This window comes from Dermacentor albipictus, chromosome 4, assembly GCF_038994185.2.
Source record: "Dermacentor albipictus isolate Rhodes 1998 colony chromosome 4, USDA_Dalb.pri_finalv2, whole genome shotgun sequence".
Classification (NCBI taxonomy): domain Eukaryota; kingdom Metazoa; phylum Arthropoda; class Arachnida; order Ixodida; family Ixodidae; genus Dermacentor; species Dermacentor albipictus.
In genome coordinates this window covers 177,330,629-177,344,221 of record NC_091824.1, presented here as the reverse complement: position 1 = coordinate 177,344,221, position 13,593 = coordinate 177,330,629, and the positions used below count along the sequence as shown (strand labels likewise).

The 13,593-nt window shown below is 52.5% G+C and overlaps 1 protein-coding gene across 3 annotated transcripts in view; it reads right to left on the bottom strand.

Annotated features, from left to right (window-relative positions):
• The window catches only part of LOC135908630 (anionic trypsin-2-like), an 82,629-nt gene that overhangs the window by 38,394 nt on the left and 30,642 nt on the right, over positions 1 to 13,593 (bottom strand). For all 3 annotated transcript variants that reach the window (XM_065440477.1, XM_065440474.1, XM_065440475.1), the window contains exon 2: positions 2,877 to 3,063. In XM_065440477.1, the coding sequence (XP_065296549.1) occupies positions 2,877 to 3,063 (187 nt within the window). The remainder of the gene's footprint in view (positions 1 to 2,876; positions 3,064 to 13,593) is intronic.

Sequence of the window (13,593 nt, the reverse complement as noted above, 5' to 3'; positions counted from 1 at the left end):
CACGCTAAACCGTAGAGCTTTCCTATCGCAGTCGGTGTAGCGAAACCGGCAATTTCTCTTTTGCTCACGAAATTCTCGCGCAACGCTATGGGAACGCCTCGTGCGTATACCTCCCGCGCTGAGCCAAAGCCACACGGCTGGGCGCCCCGGGCTTTACCTGCGCATGCGTGGGAGCGCAGACGCCCCGGGGACGGAGCCCGGACTGTGGGCGTTCTTTGCGTCTGCTTTCGCGCAAGCATGCAGTTAACAATGTAATCAATGTAGTAAATCTTGTGCGAGCACGAGCTGACTGTCATTACTGGCGGCACAACTTGTAAATCGCCGCGCCGCTTTTACAGTATTCAAAAACTTTCGACGCGTACAGTTCGGAAAAAACTACAGCGCGTTGTAAGAACAAGAAAGGGGGTTAACCGAGGGGCCCGATTTTTATTAATCATGTCGTAAGAAACCAACAAACAATGACGCCAAGGGAAACGTAGGGGAAATTTCTTATACTTGCTGATTGAATTGAAGAAATGATAAGTTAATGGCAATGAAAGTGGATGAAAAAACAACTTTGCCGCAGGTGGGGAACGATCCCACGTCTTCGCATTAAGCGTAGGATGCTCTAACCAAATGAGCTACTGCGGCACCGTTTTCCCATCCGCTTTCTTGGGTATTTATGTGTTACTACTAGAACTAACCTTGGGAGTGTATAGCTAGCGTGGTGGCGGCGCGTGGGATCGTTCCCCACCCGAGGCAAAGTTGTTTTTCATCCATTTTCATTGCCATTAATTTATCATTTCTTCAATTCAATCAGTAACTACAAGAAATTTCCCCTATGTTTTCCTTGGTGTCCTTGTATGTTGGCTTCTCATGATACAACGCGTTGTGTCATTTCCATGTTCACCTGTATTTTTAACGGCGGCCTAATTCACAATTCAAAAGGTACCCTTGCGACTACTCCTTCTTTACAAACCGGCTTTTATGTCGCACTTTTTATGTAATTACACATGAAAGGGCTGCGTTAATTGCAGCTCGCATTTCGTTCTTTGAATGGTTCGTGTCTCTAGAGATATACAATGTGTTTCAACAAACACTTTCAAAAATCTTTACAAGTTGCCTGTGGCAGATATCACAATTCTAGTTCATGACTTAATCTACTCGAAGCGGCGGACAAAACTTGCACAATAAATTGAGATGCAGTATCGACTAGTTAATAAAATTCCCTATTTAAGTTTTTAACTAATTTCATTATGGCCCATATTGTAATTTACAAATTATAGCCGTGGAGTTGGCAAGGCGGATCCACTTGGAACGAATTTTCAAGATGACACCAGTTTCGAGATATCAATTCCCGAACTTTGCAAAGAAATGCATTGGCGTTCCAGTTAGTTTGCTAAGAAAAAGTCGTTTCATGCACTGAAGCACACAAGTAACTGGCACGCAAATGCATTTCTCCGCAAAGTTCCGGAATTTATATCTAGAAACTGGTGTCTTCCTGAGAATACATTCCAAGTGGATCCGCCTTGCGAACTCCACAGCTCAAATTTGTAAATTGCAATATGATAATTAGCTAAAAAGTTAATGCTTGAATTCTTGTTAATTAGTCCATTTCGCATTGTAATTTTTTTGCAAGTAGCGTCTGCCGCTTCGAGTAGACCGACTCATAAACTAGAATTGAGCGATCTGCCACAGGCAACCTTTAAAAATTTTTAAAGTGTTCGCTGAAGCACCCTGTATAGTGACAGCATGCTTCGTGATAGCGACAATATGCCTAACATTTGTTCTGTGTTTACGTGTCAGTTCAGTTGCAAGGACGATTAACTAGGCTGGCTAACTGTACTAATAAACTGCTAAACTTACTAATTAACTAAATTTATTTTATAACTAATGCACACTAGTAAATTCTGAACTTAGCTAAATAGTAACTAACCTGACCAACAAGGGCAAAAAAACTGATTCACTAAATATCCAACAAATAGCCTAATAAGCTAACTAACTAACCAACAAAACTAAATAATGTAGTGAACTAATGCTAAGCTTAACTAATCTTAGTAAACGAAGTATTAACTAACGTATATATCCAAACATAACTATAAATAACTTCATTAACCAAACTAATAAAACAAACTAAACTAATGAGTTAACTCGCACAATATAATTATTTCAAATTATCTAACGAAACAGCTAAGTCATTAACTAAACTTAACAATTCTCAAACGAATCATTAACTGAATTAACCTAACTTACTAATCTAACCACATAAGCTAATTAAGCTAAAATCATTTGACCACTTCCATAATTAATAACTAACAAAACTCCCTAATAACTAACGTAACTGCAATAACAAAACTAATTGAACTAATACACCATTTACGTAACTAATAGCTAAGTAATTAAGCAAATCGATAAATGAGTAACTAAATATACTAATAGCTAAACGAAATAATAACAAACTCATTGACTAAATATAATTACGCATAAATAAGAAACTTTATTAGCTAAATGAAAAACAAATGATTTACCTAAGTGACTAATAGGTAACGAAGAGTATATAATAACTAAATAAAGCTAAATAACTAATCAAGCTACTAGCAATGTAAGTCAACTAATTAGCTAAGCATTCTAACTAAACGAACTATTTGTTTTCATGCGCTTTAATTTCATTCCGAAAACAATTTATGCTATCATCCCCAGCAGCCTTCGTTTAGACGTACACAGGGCATCTCTGTGTCTTATTGCACTACTAACTCCTGACACGCTGATCTAAACCCGCCTTCGAGGTTATTCTCATTGACAGAGGCCGTGCCGCACTGGCCACGTGGATCTGTTCACTCCGCACTCGTTTATCGCTTCGAGTGCGCATGCGCCAGCCGGTGCGCGAAGTGCCTTACTGTTGGAAGCAGTGCGCCGCCGTGAGCACCCATCTGTCGGCGACGAGTGCCCCTCCGCAGAGGTGGATGGTGCGGAAACCGCTGCGGTACTTGATGCCCACCTGCCACGGGTAGTCGCCTGGTTTGGAGACACGGCCGCCCACAATGCGGCCCAGGGGCCGCATGGGCCGCACGCCGCACTCCGACGCTGCACAGTGGTAGACCAGGGCGCTCGAGCAAACGCCGTCGTGATGGGAACAGGCGCGCAACAGTCTCACACGTTGCGAATGACCGCAGAAAACAACCTTCACGTCCTCAATAATAGTGCGCCCAGCAATCAGCGACGGATACAAAGCTCATCACTTCCAACGTACGTTCAAACTACTGATTTTCTATTATACTTCATCTTGTGCTAGCGCGTATAAGAAGCCATTGTACTGGAAAGTAGTGCAAAAAAGAAAGACGAAGTCCTACACTGCATGCAGCATATCGAACAAAATGTTCGGTTCATATTGTCACAAGCTGTCATGAACCACGCCTGCCGCGCAGACAACCAGATGAAAGAAAGAAGAGGACGACGTTAGCCAAGCTGCCGCGAGACCGCTCTTCAACAACCGCGCCTATCAACCAGATTCATCTGGTTCTGCATTAAACACCTCGTGTGTAACATTTCGTGGAGCTGTGCGGGGTAACTCCCACGACCTACAACGGAGCCACCAGCACAAGAGCTACGCCGAAGCCGTCGCCTCGCCGGACTTTCGCCGTCACGCTCAATCATGGTCACAGAGCACAATACCCTCACCAGCAGTGCCTCGGCGAGCCCAGTCCCTATCCAGCACTACCGAGAGCCACGCACGTTCTCGGCGAACGCAGAGGAAGATGTGGATGAGTGGCTAACCCATCACGAACGGGTAAGCCAATACAATAACTGGAACGCTGCCAGTCAGCTTAGGAACGTTGTTTTCTTCTTGGCCGGCACGGCGTTGGTATGGTATGACAACCACACGGACATGCTAACTACATGGACACGCTTCGTTGAGGAGATCAAAAAGTGTTTCGGTGACTCGGACGCAAAGAGGAAACGTGCGGAACTCACATTAGCCCAGAGAGCTCAGGTACCTGGCGAGACTTGCAGTACCTGTATCGAAGAAATTTTGAAGCTGTGCCGAACCGTCAACCCTCAAATGACAGAGGAAGATAAAGTGGGGCACGTGGTAAAAGGAATAGCGGAAGACGTGTACAACTTCCTCATTGGTAAAGAGAACTTGCACACTGTATCAGAACTGATACGGCACTGCCGTACGTTCGAGGCGCTGAAGACTCGCCGAATTACACCAAAGTTTGGACGGCTGGCCAATGTAACGACTGTAGCAAGTGTTGACACCAGTCCTCCGCTCCCAGACCTTTCGTCCGCCATCCGCCAGATAGTCCGCGAGGAGCTCCAGCGACATGACGAACAGGCACGTTATGCGGCGCCACGTTGCAGCTCCTCCGTTTTCCAAGACACTCTTTGGGAACCCCCTTCGACTACTTGGAACCACTCGGTGAACGTCGCGGATCTTAACGGCTCCAGAGACGAACCGCATTACATTACGACCGAACCACCACGCAATGATTCGCCCCCTCAACGTTTTGATCCACGCCCACGCAACTTTCGTCCACGAAGACTCGCCGCTCCCTACGACTTTCAAGGGGAAGAGCCTCGTTACCCTCAACCGATGTCTTCGGCAGAATACTGTCACGTCGTAGTGACGGTGAAGAAAGAATCAGTACGGTGGAATACAAAACTAGCTTTTATTGGGCGAACCTGTGCCCACAAAACAGGCTACACTTATAGCACAACGAAAGCGGCGAACACGCTCGGCGATCGTCGAAAATCTGATCAGCGGGTCAAGCGCGTCGGCTTTTCTAGAGCAGTCGTCGAATGTTCCAGACTAATCGTTGGGACCCGCATGCCTTCTACAATGTTCTACACCATTCGCGTCAAGCGATGAAATCAGATAACACAAGGTTCGGCGACAACAGACCGCGCATAGAAGCATCGATAGCTTTCCAGAAGGTTCGGATACATGCAGGCACGTCCCGCGCTGTGCGATAACATTTGTTAGGCGGCCAAACGTGGTCGCCCGATAAAGATAAGTATACGTGTCATTACTCCCCTCTTAAAGAGCATCGACCCGATGCTGCAAACAAACGAAAGTAATAAATATGCACTCGTAGCAAAGAAAACAACAAAATAAGGGAAGTTCGTTAGCGTCCGTAAAACGGTTTAAGACGCACCACGTGGACCACTTCAGGTCGTGCGCGGCGCCGCTGTGAATGCGAAATGCCGTCTGGCACGACCTGATAGTCCAGTGCGCCAATACGTCGGATGACCTTGTAGGGTCCGAAATAGCGTCGCAGTAGTTTCTCACTCAGTCCTCGTCGGCGTATCGGGGTCCATACCCAAACACGGTCGCCGGGCTGGTACTCGAAGAAGCGTCGTCGGAGGTTGTAGTGTCGGCTGTCGGTCCTCTGCTGGCTCTTGATTCGCAGGCGGGCGAGCTGTCGGGCTTCTTCGGCGCGCTGGAGATAGCTAGCGACGTCATCGTTCTCTTCGTCAGTTACGTGCGGCAGCATGGCGTCAAGCGTCGTCGTCGGGTTCCTGCCATAAACCAGCTTAAACGGCGTGATCTGTGTTGTTTCTTGCACCGCCGTGTTGTACGCGAAGGTGACATACGGCAGGACCGCGTCCCACGTCTTGTGTTCGACGTCGACGTACATCGCTAGCATGTCGGCGAGGGTCTTATTCAGCCGCTCCGTAAGGCCATTCGTCTGCGGGTGGTAGGCCGTCGTCCTCCTGTGCCTTGTATGACTGTATTTCAGAATGGCTTGGGTAAGCTCCGCTGTAAAGGCCGTTCCTCTGTCGGTGATGAGGACTTCTGGGGCGCCATGTCGAGGCAGGATGTTTTCGACAAAGAATTTCGCGACTTCGGCTGCGCTACATTTCGGCAGTGCTTTTGTTTCAGCGAAGCGGGTGAGCTAGTCCGTCGCCACGACGATCCACTTATTTCCGGTTATTGACGTCGGAAAGGGTCCCAGCAAGTCCATCCCTATCTGCTGGAATGGTCGGCGAGGAGGCTCGATTGGCTGTAGTAATGCGGCTGGCCTTGTCGGCGGTGTCTTGCGTCGCTGACAGTCTCGGCATGTTCTGACATAACGGGTGACGTCGGCGGTCAGGCGCGGCCAATAATGCTTTTCTTGTATCCTCGATAGTGTCCGGGAAAATCCGAGGTGTCCAGCGGTCGGATCGTCATGTAGGGCGTGCAATACTTCTGGACGAAGTCCTGATGGGACAACAAGAAGGTAATTGGCGCGGACTGGTGAGAAGTTCTTCTTCACGAGTAGACTGTCTTGAAGCGTGAAGGAAGATAATCCGCGCTTAAATGCCCTGGGGACAACGTCGGTGTGCCCTTCCAAATAATCGACGAGGCCTTTAAGTTCCGGGTCCGCTCGTTGTTGTTCGACGAAGTCTTCCGCGCTTATTATACCAAGGAAGGCGTCGTCATCCTCGTCATCTTGCGGCGGCGGGTCAATGGGGGCGCGTGATAGGCAATCGGCGTCTGAGTGTTTTCGTCCGGACTTGTATGTTACAGTGATGTCGTATTCTTGTAGTCTGAGGCTCCACCGTGCTAGCCGTCCTGAGGGATCCTTTAAATTCGCTAGCCAACACAAGGCGTGATGGTCGCTGACCACCTTGAATGGCCTGCCATATAGGTAAAGGCGAAATTTCGCTGTAGCCCAAACGATGGCGAGGCATTCCTTTTCGGTTGTAGAATAATTGCCTTCCGCTTTCGACAACGACCGGCTAGCGTAAGCTATCACGTGTTCATGTCCATCTTTTCTCTGGACCAGGACGGCGCCGAGGCCTAGGCTACTGGCGTCAGTGTGGATTTCGGTATCGGCGTTCTCGTCGAAGTGCGCAAGTACGGGCGGCGACTGCATGCGTCGTTTGAGTTCTTGAAATGCCTCGGCCTGCGGCGTTTCCCACTTGAACTCGACGTCACATTTAGTTAGCTGCGTCAGCGGCTCAGCGATGCGTGAAAAGTTCTTGACAAATCGCCTGTAGTAGGCACACATGCCAAGAAATCTACGCACTGCCTTCTTGTCGATGGGCTGTGGGAACTTTGCTATGGCAGCTGTCTTCTGCGGGTCGGGGCGGACTCCAGATTTGCTGATGACGTGGCCTAAAAATAGAAGCTCCTCGTAAGCGAAGCGGCACTTTTCCGGCTTCAGAATAAGTCCTGATGTCCTGATGGCCTCTAGTACTGTTGCCAGCCGCCTAAGGTGAACGTCGAAATTTTCGGCGAAGACGACGACGTCATCCAAGTATACGAGACAGGTCTGCCACTTCAATCCTGCTAAAACCGTGTCCATCACGCGCTGGAATGTTGCAGGCGCCGAGCACAGTCCGAATGGCATAACCTTGAACTCGTAGAGGCCGTCTGGGGTGATGAAGGCGGTCTTTTCGCGATCTCTTTCATCGACTTCTATTTGCCAATAGCCAGACTTGAGATCCATGGACGAGAAGTATTTAGCGTTGCAGAGCCGATCCAATGCGTCGTCTATCCGTGGGAGGGGGTATACGTCCTTCTTCGGACATCCTCACTCCGATTTAAACAGCCAACAGGAGAGGGACTGGCGTCGTATTCAGACGAATACATACCCAAACCTGCACCACCTACACAGAATACACCCCACGAGGTTCACTGACGAGTGCCCGTGGTGCACAGACACACCCACACTAAAACACATCACATGGGAGTGTCCCAGGAGGCCTCCGCACATAGACAGTCCCATATTACACGAACATCCATTAATGAGGAATAGGCAGTGGGAGGCATGGCTTGCGGACGAGGGTCGGGAGAGCCAGTTGGCTCTTCTAGACCAAGCCCAGCGAGCCGCTCGTGCCAGTGGGGCCCTGGAATAGGGGCTCCAACCATCGTGCCTTGTTTTATTTATATTAATAAAGTTTTACTCTCTCTCTTCGTGATCTTGTTCAGACGCCGATAATCGACGCAGAAACGTAGGGTTCCGTCCTTTTTCTTTACCAGAACAACAGGGGATTCCCACGGGCTTTTCGATGGCTGGATGATGTCGTCGCGCAGCATTTCGTCGACTTGTTCTCTTATAGCTTCACGTTCTCGCGCCGAAACTCGGTAAGGGCTCTGACGGAGTGGTCGAGCGCATTCCTCGGTGATTATGCGATGCTTGGCGACTGGTGTTTGTCGAATCCTCGATGACGTCGAAAAGCAGCCTTTGTATCGTCGGAGCAGACTTCTGAGCTGCTGTTGCTTAATCATAGGGAGATTTGGATTAATGTCGTAGTCTGGTTCGGGAACCATGGTCGTCGGGGTAGATGCGGCGGAATCCGAGAGGACAAACACATTACTTGTTTCCAGAATTTCCTCGATGTACGCGATCGTCGTGCCCTTGTTGATGTGCTTGAACTCCTGGCTGAAGTTTGTCAGCAACACTTCAGTTTTCCCTCCATGCAGTCGAGCGATCCCTCTTGCGACGCAAATTTCACGGTCTAGCAGTAGACGTTGGTCGCCTTCGATGACGCCTTCTACGTCAGCGGGTGTTTCGGTGCTGACCGAAATAACAATGCTGCAGCGAGGCGGGATGCTCACTTGATCTTCAAGCACACTCAAGGCGTGGTGACTACGAGGGCTCTCCGGCGGCATAGCTTTATCTTCCGACAGCGTTACTGACTTCGACTTGAGGTTGATGATTGCGCCGTGTTGGTTCAGGAAGTCCATACCGAGAATGACGTCTCGTGAACACTGTTGGAGGATAACGAAGGTGGCAGCGTAAGTCCGGTCATGAATGGTTATTCTTGCCGTGCAGATCCCAGTCGGCGTGATGAGGTGTCCTCCAGCGGTGCGAATCTGAGGGCCTTCCCATGCGGTCTTCACTTTCTTCAACTGGGCGGCGATGTGTCCACTCATTACGGAGTAATCGGCCCCTGTGTCGACTAAAGCAGTGACTGCGTGGCCGTCGAGAAGCACGTCGAGGTCGGTTGTTCTTTGTCTGGCACTGCAGTTAGGTCTTGGCGTTGGATCACGGCTGCGTCGTGTTGAACTGAAGTTGGAACGTCGCGTCGTCAAGTCGTCTTTCGTCGGTGTAGTTTTGGCTTCCAGACTTCGTCGGGACGGCGGCGTGTCGTCATTAGGTCGTCGAGATGGTTTCTTCGTCGTCTTCGTCGGCGGCGGAGGATCTTCGTCAGTTCGACGAACAGCAACCGCACCTCCATCGGTTGCTGCTTTTAGTTTTCCGGGTATGGGCTCGCTGACCGGCCCCGGGCTGGGCCAGTGTATGGTCGGCGCTGCGGCGACAGGTAGCGGCCTGGTGATGGCGAACGCGACGGTCGTCGAGAGCTCCACTGAGTGGCGGCGAGGTAATCGGCAATATCGCGTGGGCGCTCGCCAAGCTGTGGACGCGGCGCGTTGACGGCGAACCCTCTCAGTCCCAAGTTGCGGTATGGGCATCGGCGGTACACATGGCCGGCTTCTCCGCAGTGATAGCAGAGCGGGCGGTGGTCGGGGGCTCGCCAAATGTCCGTCTTCCTCGCATAGGTGCGCTGGGCGACGGGTGGGCGCGCTGGCGGCGGCGGACGACGGAATTGCGGTGTTGCAGGACCTTGGCGTGGTCGCGCAGAAGGGCCTTGACGGCGGGCGACGGTGGCGGCGTAGGTCATTGCTTCCGGCTGCGGTGGTTCTGGTTGCACCTCAGAAACTCCAAGGGATCGGTGCACCTCTTCTTTCACGCTGTCGGCGATAGAGGCCACTTGAAGCTGCGACGAAGGCAAGGCCTTGCGCAGTTCTTCACGCACAATGGCCCTGATGGTCTCGCGCAGATCGTCCGTGGCCAGTGATTGAATTCCTGCGTAGTGGGTAGAGCTTGACGGCGGTTGAATTGCCGGTTCCGCATTTCGAGCGTCTTCTCGATGCTGGTGGCCTCGCGAAGGAACTCTTCTACCGTCTTCGGTGGGCTTCGTATCATTGCGCCGAAAAGTTCTTCCTTCACACCACGCATGAGAAGGCGGACTTTCTTCTCCTCAGGCATATCCGGGTCGGCATGGCGGAACAGACGTTTCATTTTTTCCGTGAAGATGGCGACGTTCTCGTTAGGTAGCTGCACTCGGGCGTCCAGCATGGCTTCGGCCCTTTCCTTGCGCACGACGCTCGTAAAGGTGCGCAGGAAGCCGGTACGGAAGAGGTCCCATGTCGTCAAGGTCGACTCCCGGTTCTCAAACCACGTTCTGGCGGCATCTTCTAAGGCAAAGTATACATGCCGCAGCTTGTCGTCGGAGTCCCAGTTGTTAAAAGTCGCGATTCGTTCGTAGGTCTCCAACCAGGATTCTGGGTCTTCAGTCGCTGCTCCATGGAAGGTCGGTGGGTCCCGAGGTTTTTGTAGGATAACGGGGGACGCTGGGGCAGCCATTGGGGTTGTTTTGACCACGATATTCTTTGTCGACTCAGGTAGAAGTCCGTGCTCTGGGGGCAGTCCTTGCAGTCTGCGGCTAGCGCGCTGGTCTTCGGCGATGTTAATTTTGTCCTCGGGCTTTGGGCTTGGGTCGCGGCTTTGCGGGGGCGTTCGGTACATGAACGCACCAGCACCTCCACCAGATGTCACGTGGTAGTGACGGTGAAGAAAGACGCAGTACGGTGGAATACAAAACTAGCTTTTATTGGGCGAACCTGTGCCCACAAAACAGGCTACACTTATAGCACAACGAAAGCGGCGAACACGCTCGGCGATCGTCGAAAATCTGATCAGCGGGTCAAGCGCGTCGGCTTTTCTAGAGCAGTCGTCGAATGTTCCAGACTAATCGTTGGGACCCGCATGCCTTCTACAATGTTCTACACCATTCGCGTCAAGCGATGAAATCAGATAACACAAGGTTCGGCGACAACAGACCGCGCATAGAAGCATCGATAGCTTTCCAGAAGGTTCGGATACATGCAGGCACGTCCCGCGCTGTGCAATAACATTTGTTAGGCGGCCAAACGTGGTCGCCCGATAAAGATAAGTATACGTGTTGTGGGGATCGCACGCGCATCCCGATATCTCCGGAGCGGCCACGCGGTTATCACGCGATAATCACGTGCTCGCTCGCGGAGGGTAGCGTGGAGAGGGCACCTTCGCCACTCCCGCTGCTCTTCGCGCCTGGCCGCGACGCTGCAGCCAAGGCACCCCGTTCCCTCCTTTCCCTTTCTTGGAACCGGGGAGTCTCTCTCCGCCGCTCGGGAGAAGCGCTATTCCCCCGAGGCCCGTTTGTCTCACGGCGGAAGAGCTAGCGAAAGGCCGCATCTCAAATCAGCCGCTGAGACCGCCGCACGCCGTCCCCCTGTGTTGCGCCCGGCCTTTGTGTGCGACTCACCGCCCCAGGGCCCGAGCGCGGATCCACTTTTGGGTGAGCTGAACTCTTATCAGCCTCTTTTGTGGTTCCCACATTGTGCGGTTTGTGTTTCACCCCAGACGTGCGGAATGCTCCGCCGCTGCGGTTGTGTTTTGTGTTGTATTTGTGTGTGTTGTGGCTGTTGTTGTCTGTTGGAATCAGTGTACACCAAGGTGAATAAACACCTTAGGTCGAGACTCACCCTGTCCCCACTGGCCTGAACCCGCCGTGGTCGCAACTCACTGCGAACCGCGGGTTAGGGGTCACAGCTCTGACTGCTAGGGCTGCTGCGAAAGTGCTAGGGAGCGACTGCCGCTCCGCCGGCGCTGTGCGATCCAGAGAAGGGTCAGGTGCGCACGCGCGAGCCTGAGTAATACCCCTATATTTGGCGCCCAACGTGGGGCCAGAGGTGTGACAGGTTGAGTCTGTTTGTGTAAGTGATTGCCACGACACGAACGAACCATGGCAGCATACGGGGCTGATTTACAGCCGTTGTATACGCTGTCGCAGGTTGCTACCAACAGGCAACAATTCGAAGCGGCGGTAACTGCTACCGCTCAGTCATGCCCTGCGGCGAACAGTAGCCCTGGGAATTTGATAAGCTTCGAAGAGGGTAGCGCGACACATGAGGCGCTCTCTCCGGCAGGATGTACCCTTGAAGGCGTGAGGCACATTACGCCGAACCCTTCGCCAGTGTTTGCGGAGAGCATGGAGCCACTGCGGCATACTCGCTCGACGCGTTCTGCTCCTGTGCCAGGCATTACTGGCCAGAGCGAGCCTCGTATCCTTGAAGGCGTGAGGCACATTACGCCGAACCCTTCGCCAGTGTTTGCGGAGAGCATGGAGCCACTGCGGCATACTTGCTCGACGCGTTCTGCTCCTGTGCCAGGCATTACTGGCCAGAGCGAGCCTCGTATCCTTGAAGGCGTGAGGCACATTACGCCGAACCCTTCGCCAGTGTTTGCGGAGAGCATGGAGCCACTGCGGCATACTTGCTCGACGCGTTCTGCTCCTGTGCCAGGCATTACTGGCCAGAGCGAGCCTCAACAGGCGCTGTTGCAGGATGCGATGCGCTTGATTGAGAGGTTGACAGGTGCCGTGCAGAACACTCTGCTGACATCTGCCGCCGCTGCTAGACCGAGAGTGAGGGTGGACTTACCCACCTACAGCGGGTATCATGATTCAGTTAGCGTCAACGAATACCTCGATCGCGTGCTGACTTACCAGCGCGCAACGGGGCTGTCCGATGGCGAGATACTGGAACGCGTTGTACCAGTGTCGTTAACTGATCACGCTGCCCGCTGGTTCCGGCTTACTGGCTACCGGTCTAGCACGCTGGCTGAGTTCCGAGCGGGATTACGCGAGGAATTCCTGCCCGCAGATTACGAGCGTCGTCTGCGGCGCGAGTTGGAGCTACGTACTCAGCATCCGGACGAATCCTTGCTCGAGTACGTCAGGGCGATGGACGAACTTTATCGTACCGCCGACCCTACCGCTCCGAACTGCGATAAGGTGGAGAGAGTCACACGACAAGCTCATCCCACCTTCGCAGCGTACCTAAGAGGCAGCAAGTTCAGGGATTTCGATGAGCTGGCCTCGGAGGCAAAGCGCATACAGGCGGACATACTCGCCTTGCGCTCATACCGACCTCCACCCCCAGCGTCGAGGGCACTTGAGCCGCGATGCGCGTGGAACGGGGACACTTTTCGCACTCGTTCCGGTGGTGATGGTGTGGTTGCTTTCAGTGACGGACAACTGAGAAACGGTTGGGGCTTATCTGACCGGGCTCTCGATCCGTACACTTATGCCATGCGTGCAGCATGCGCTGCCGATGGCCGAGGTATGCAGAATCGTGGTCGATATGCCGGCTCGATCATGCGAGAGCAGAGCGTGCCTGCAAGGGAGCAGTCGATACAGAGGAATAACGGTCAAACGGCGCGAGGCACTGGACGCCAAGCCCGTCAAAGGCCGGCTCTCCTCTGTTATCGGTGCAACCAGCCGGGGCACTTCGCCCGGGATTGCAGACAGCCTGCGAACCGAGAGCACGCGCTTTCGGGAAACGAGCGGGGCCGCCGGTGAGCAATGCTGCATGGCCGGCGGCGGTTACAGCGGTGCGAAGTGAGACACACGAACTCCTTGCCCCGCTGGCTTGTCGTTTTGGATTGCCCAGCGACACGCCAGTCCCGCTCATAGAGGTTACAGTCGCCCGGCGCAGGTTTTTTGCGCTGTTAGACACAGGAGCGAGCGCTTCACTATTTGGCGACGAGGTGTGTGAACATCTCCGTCGGAGCGCTA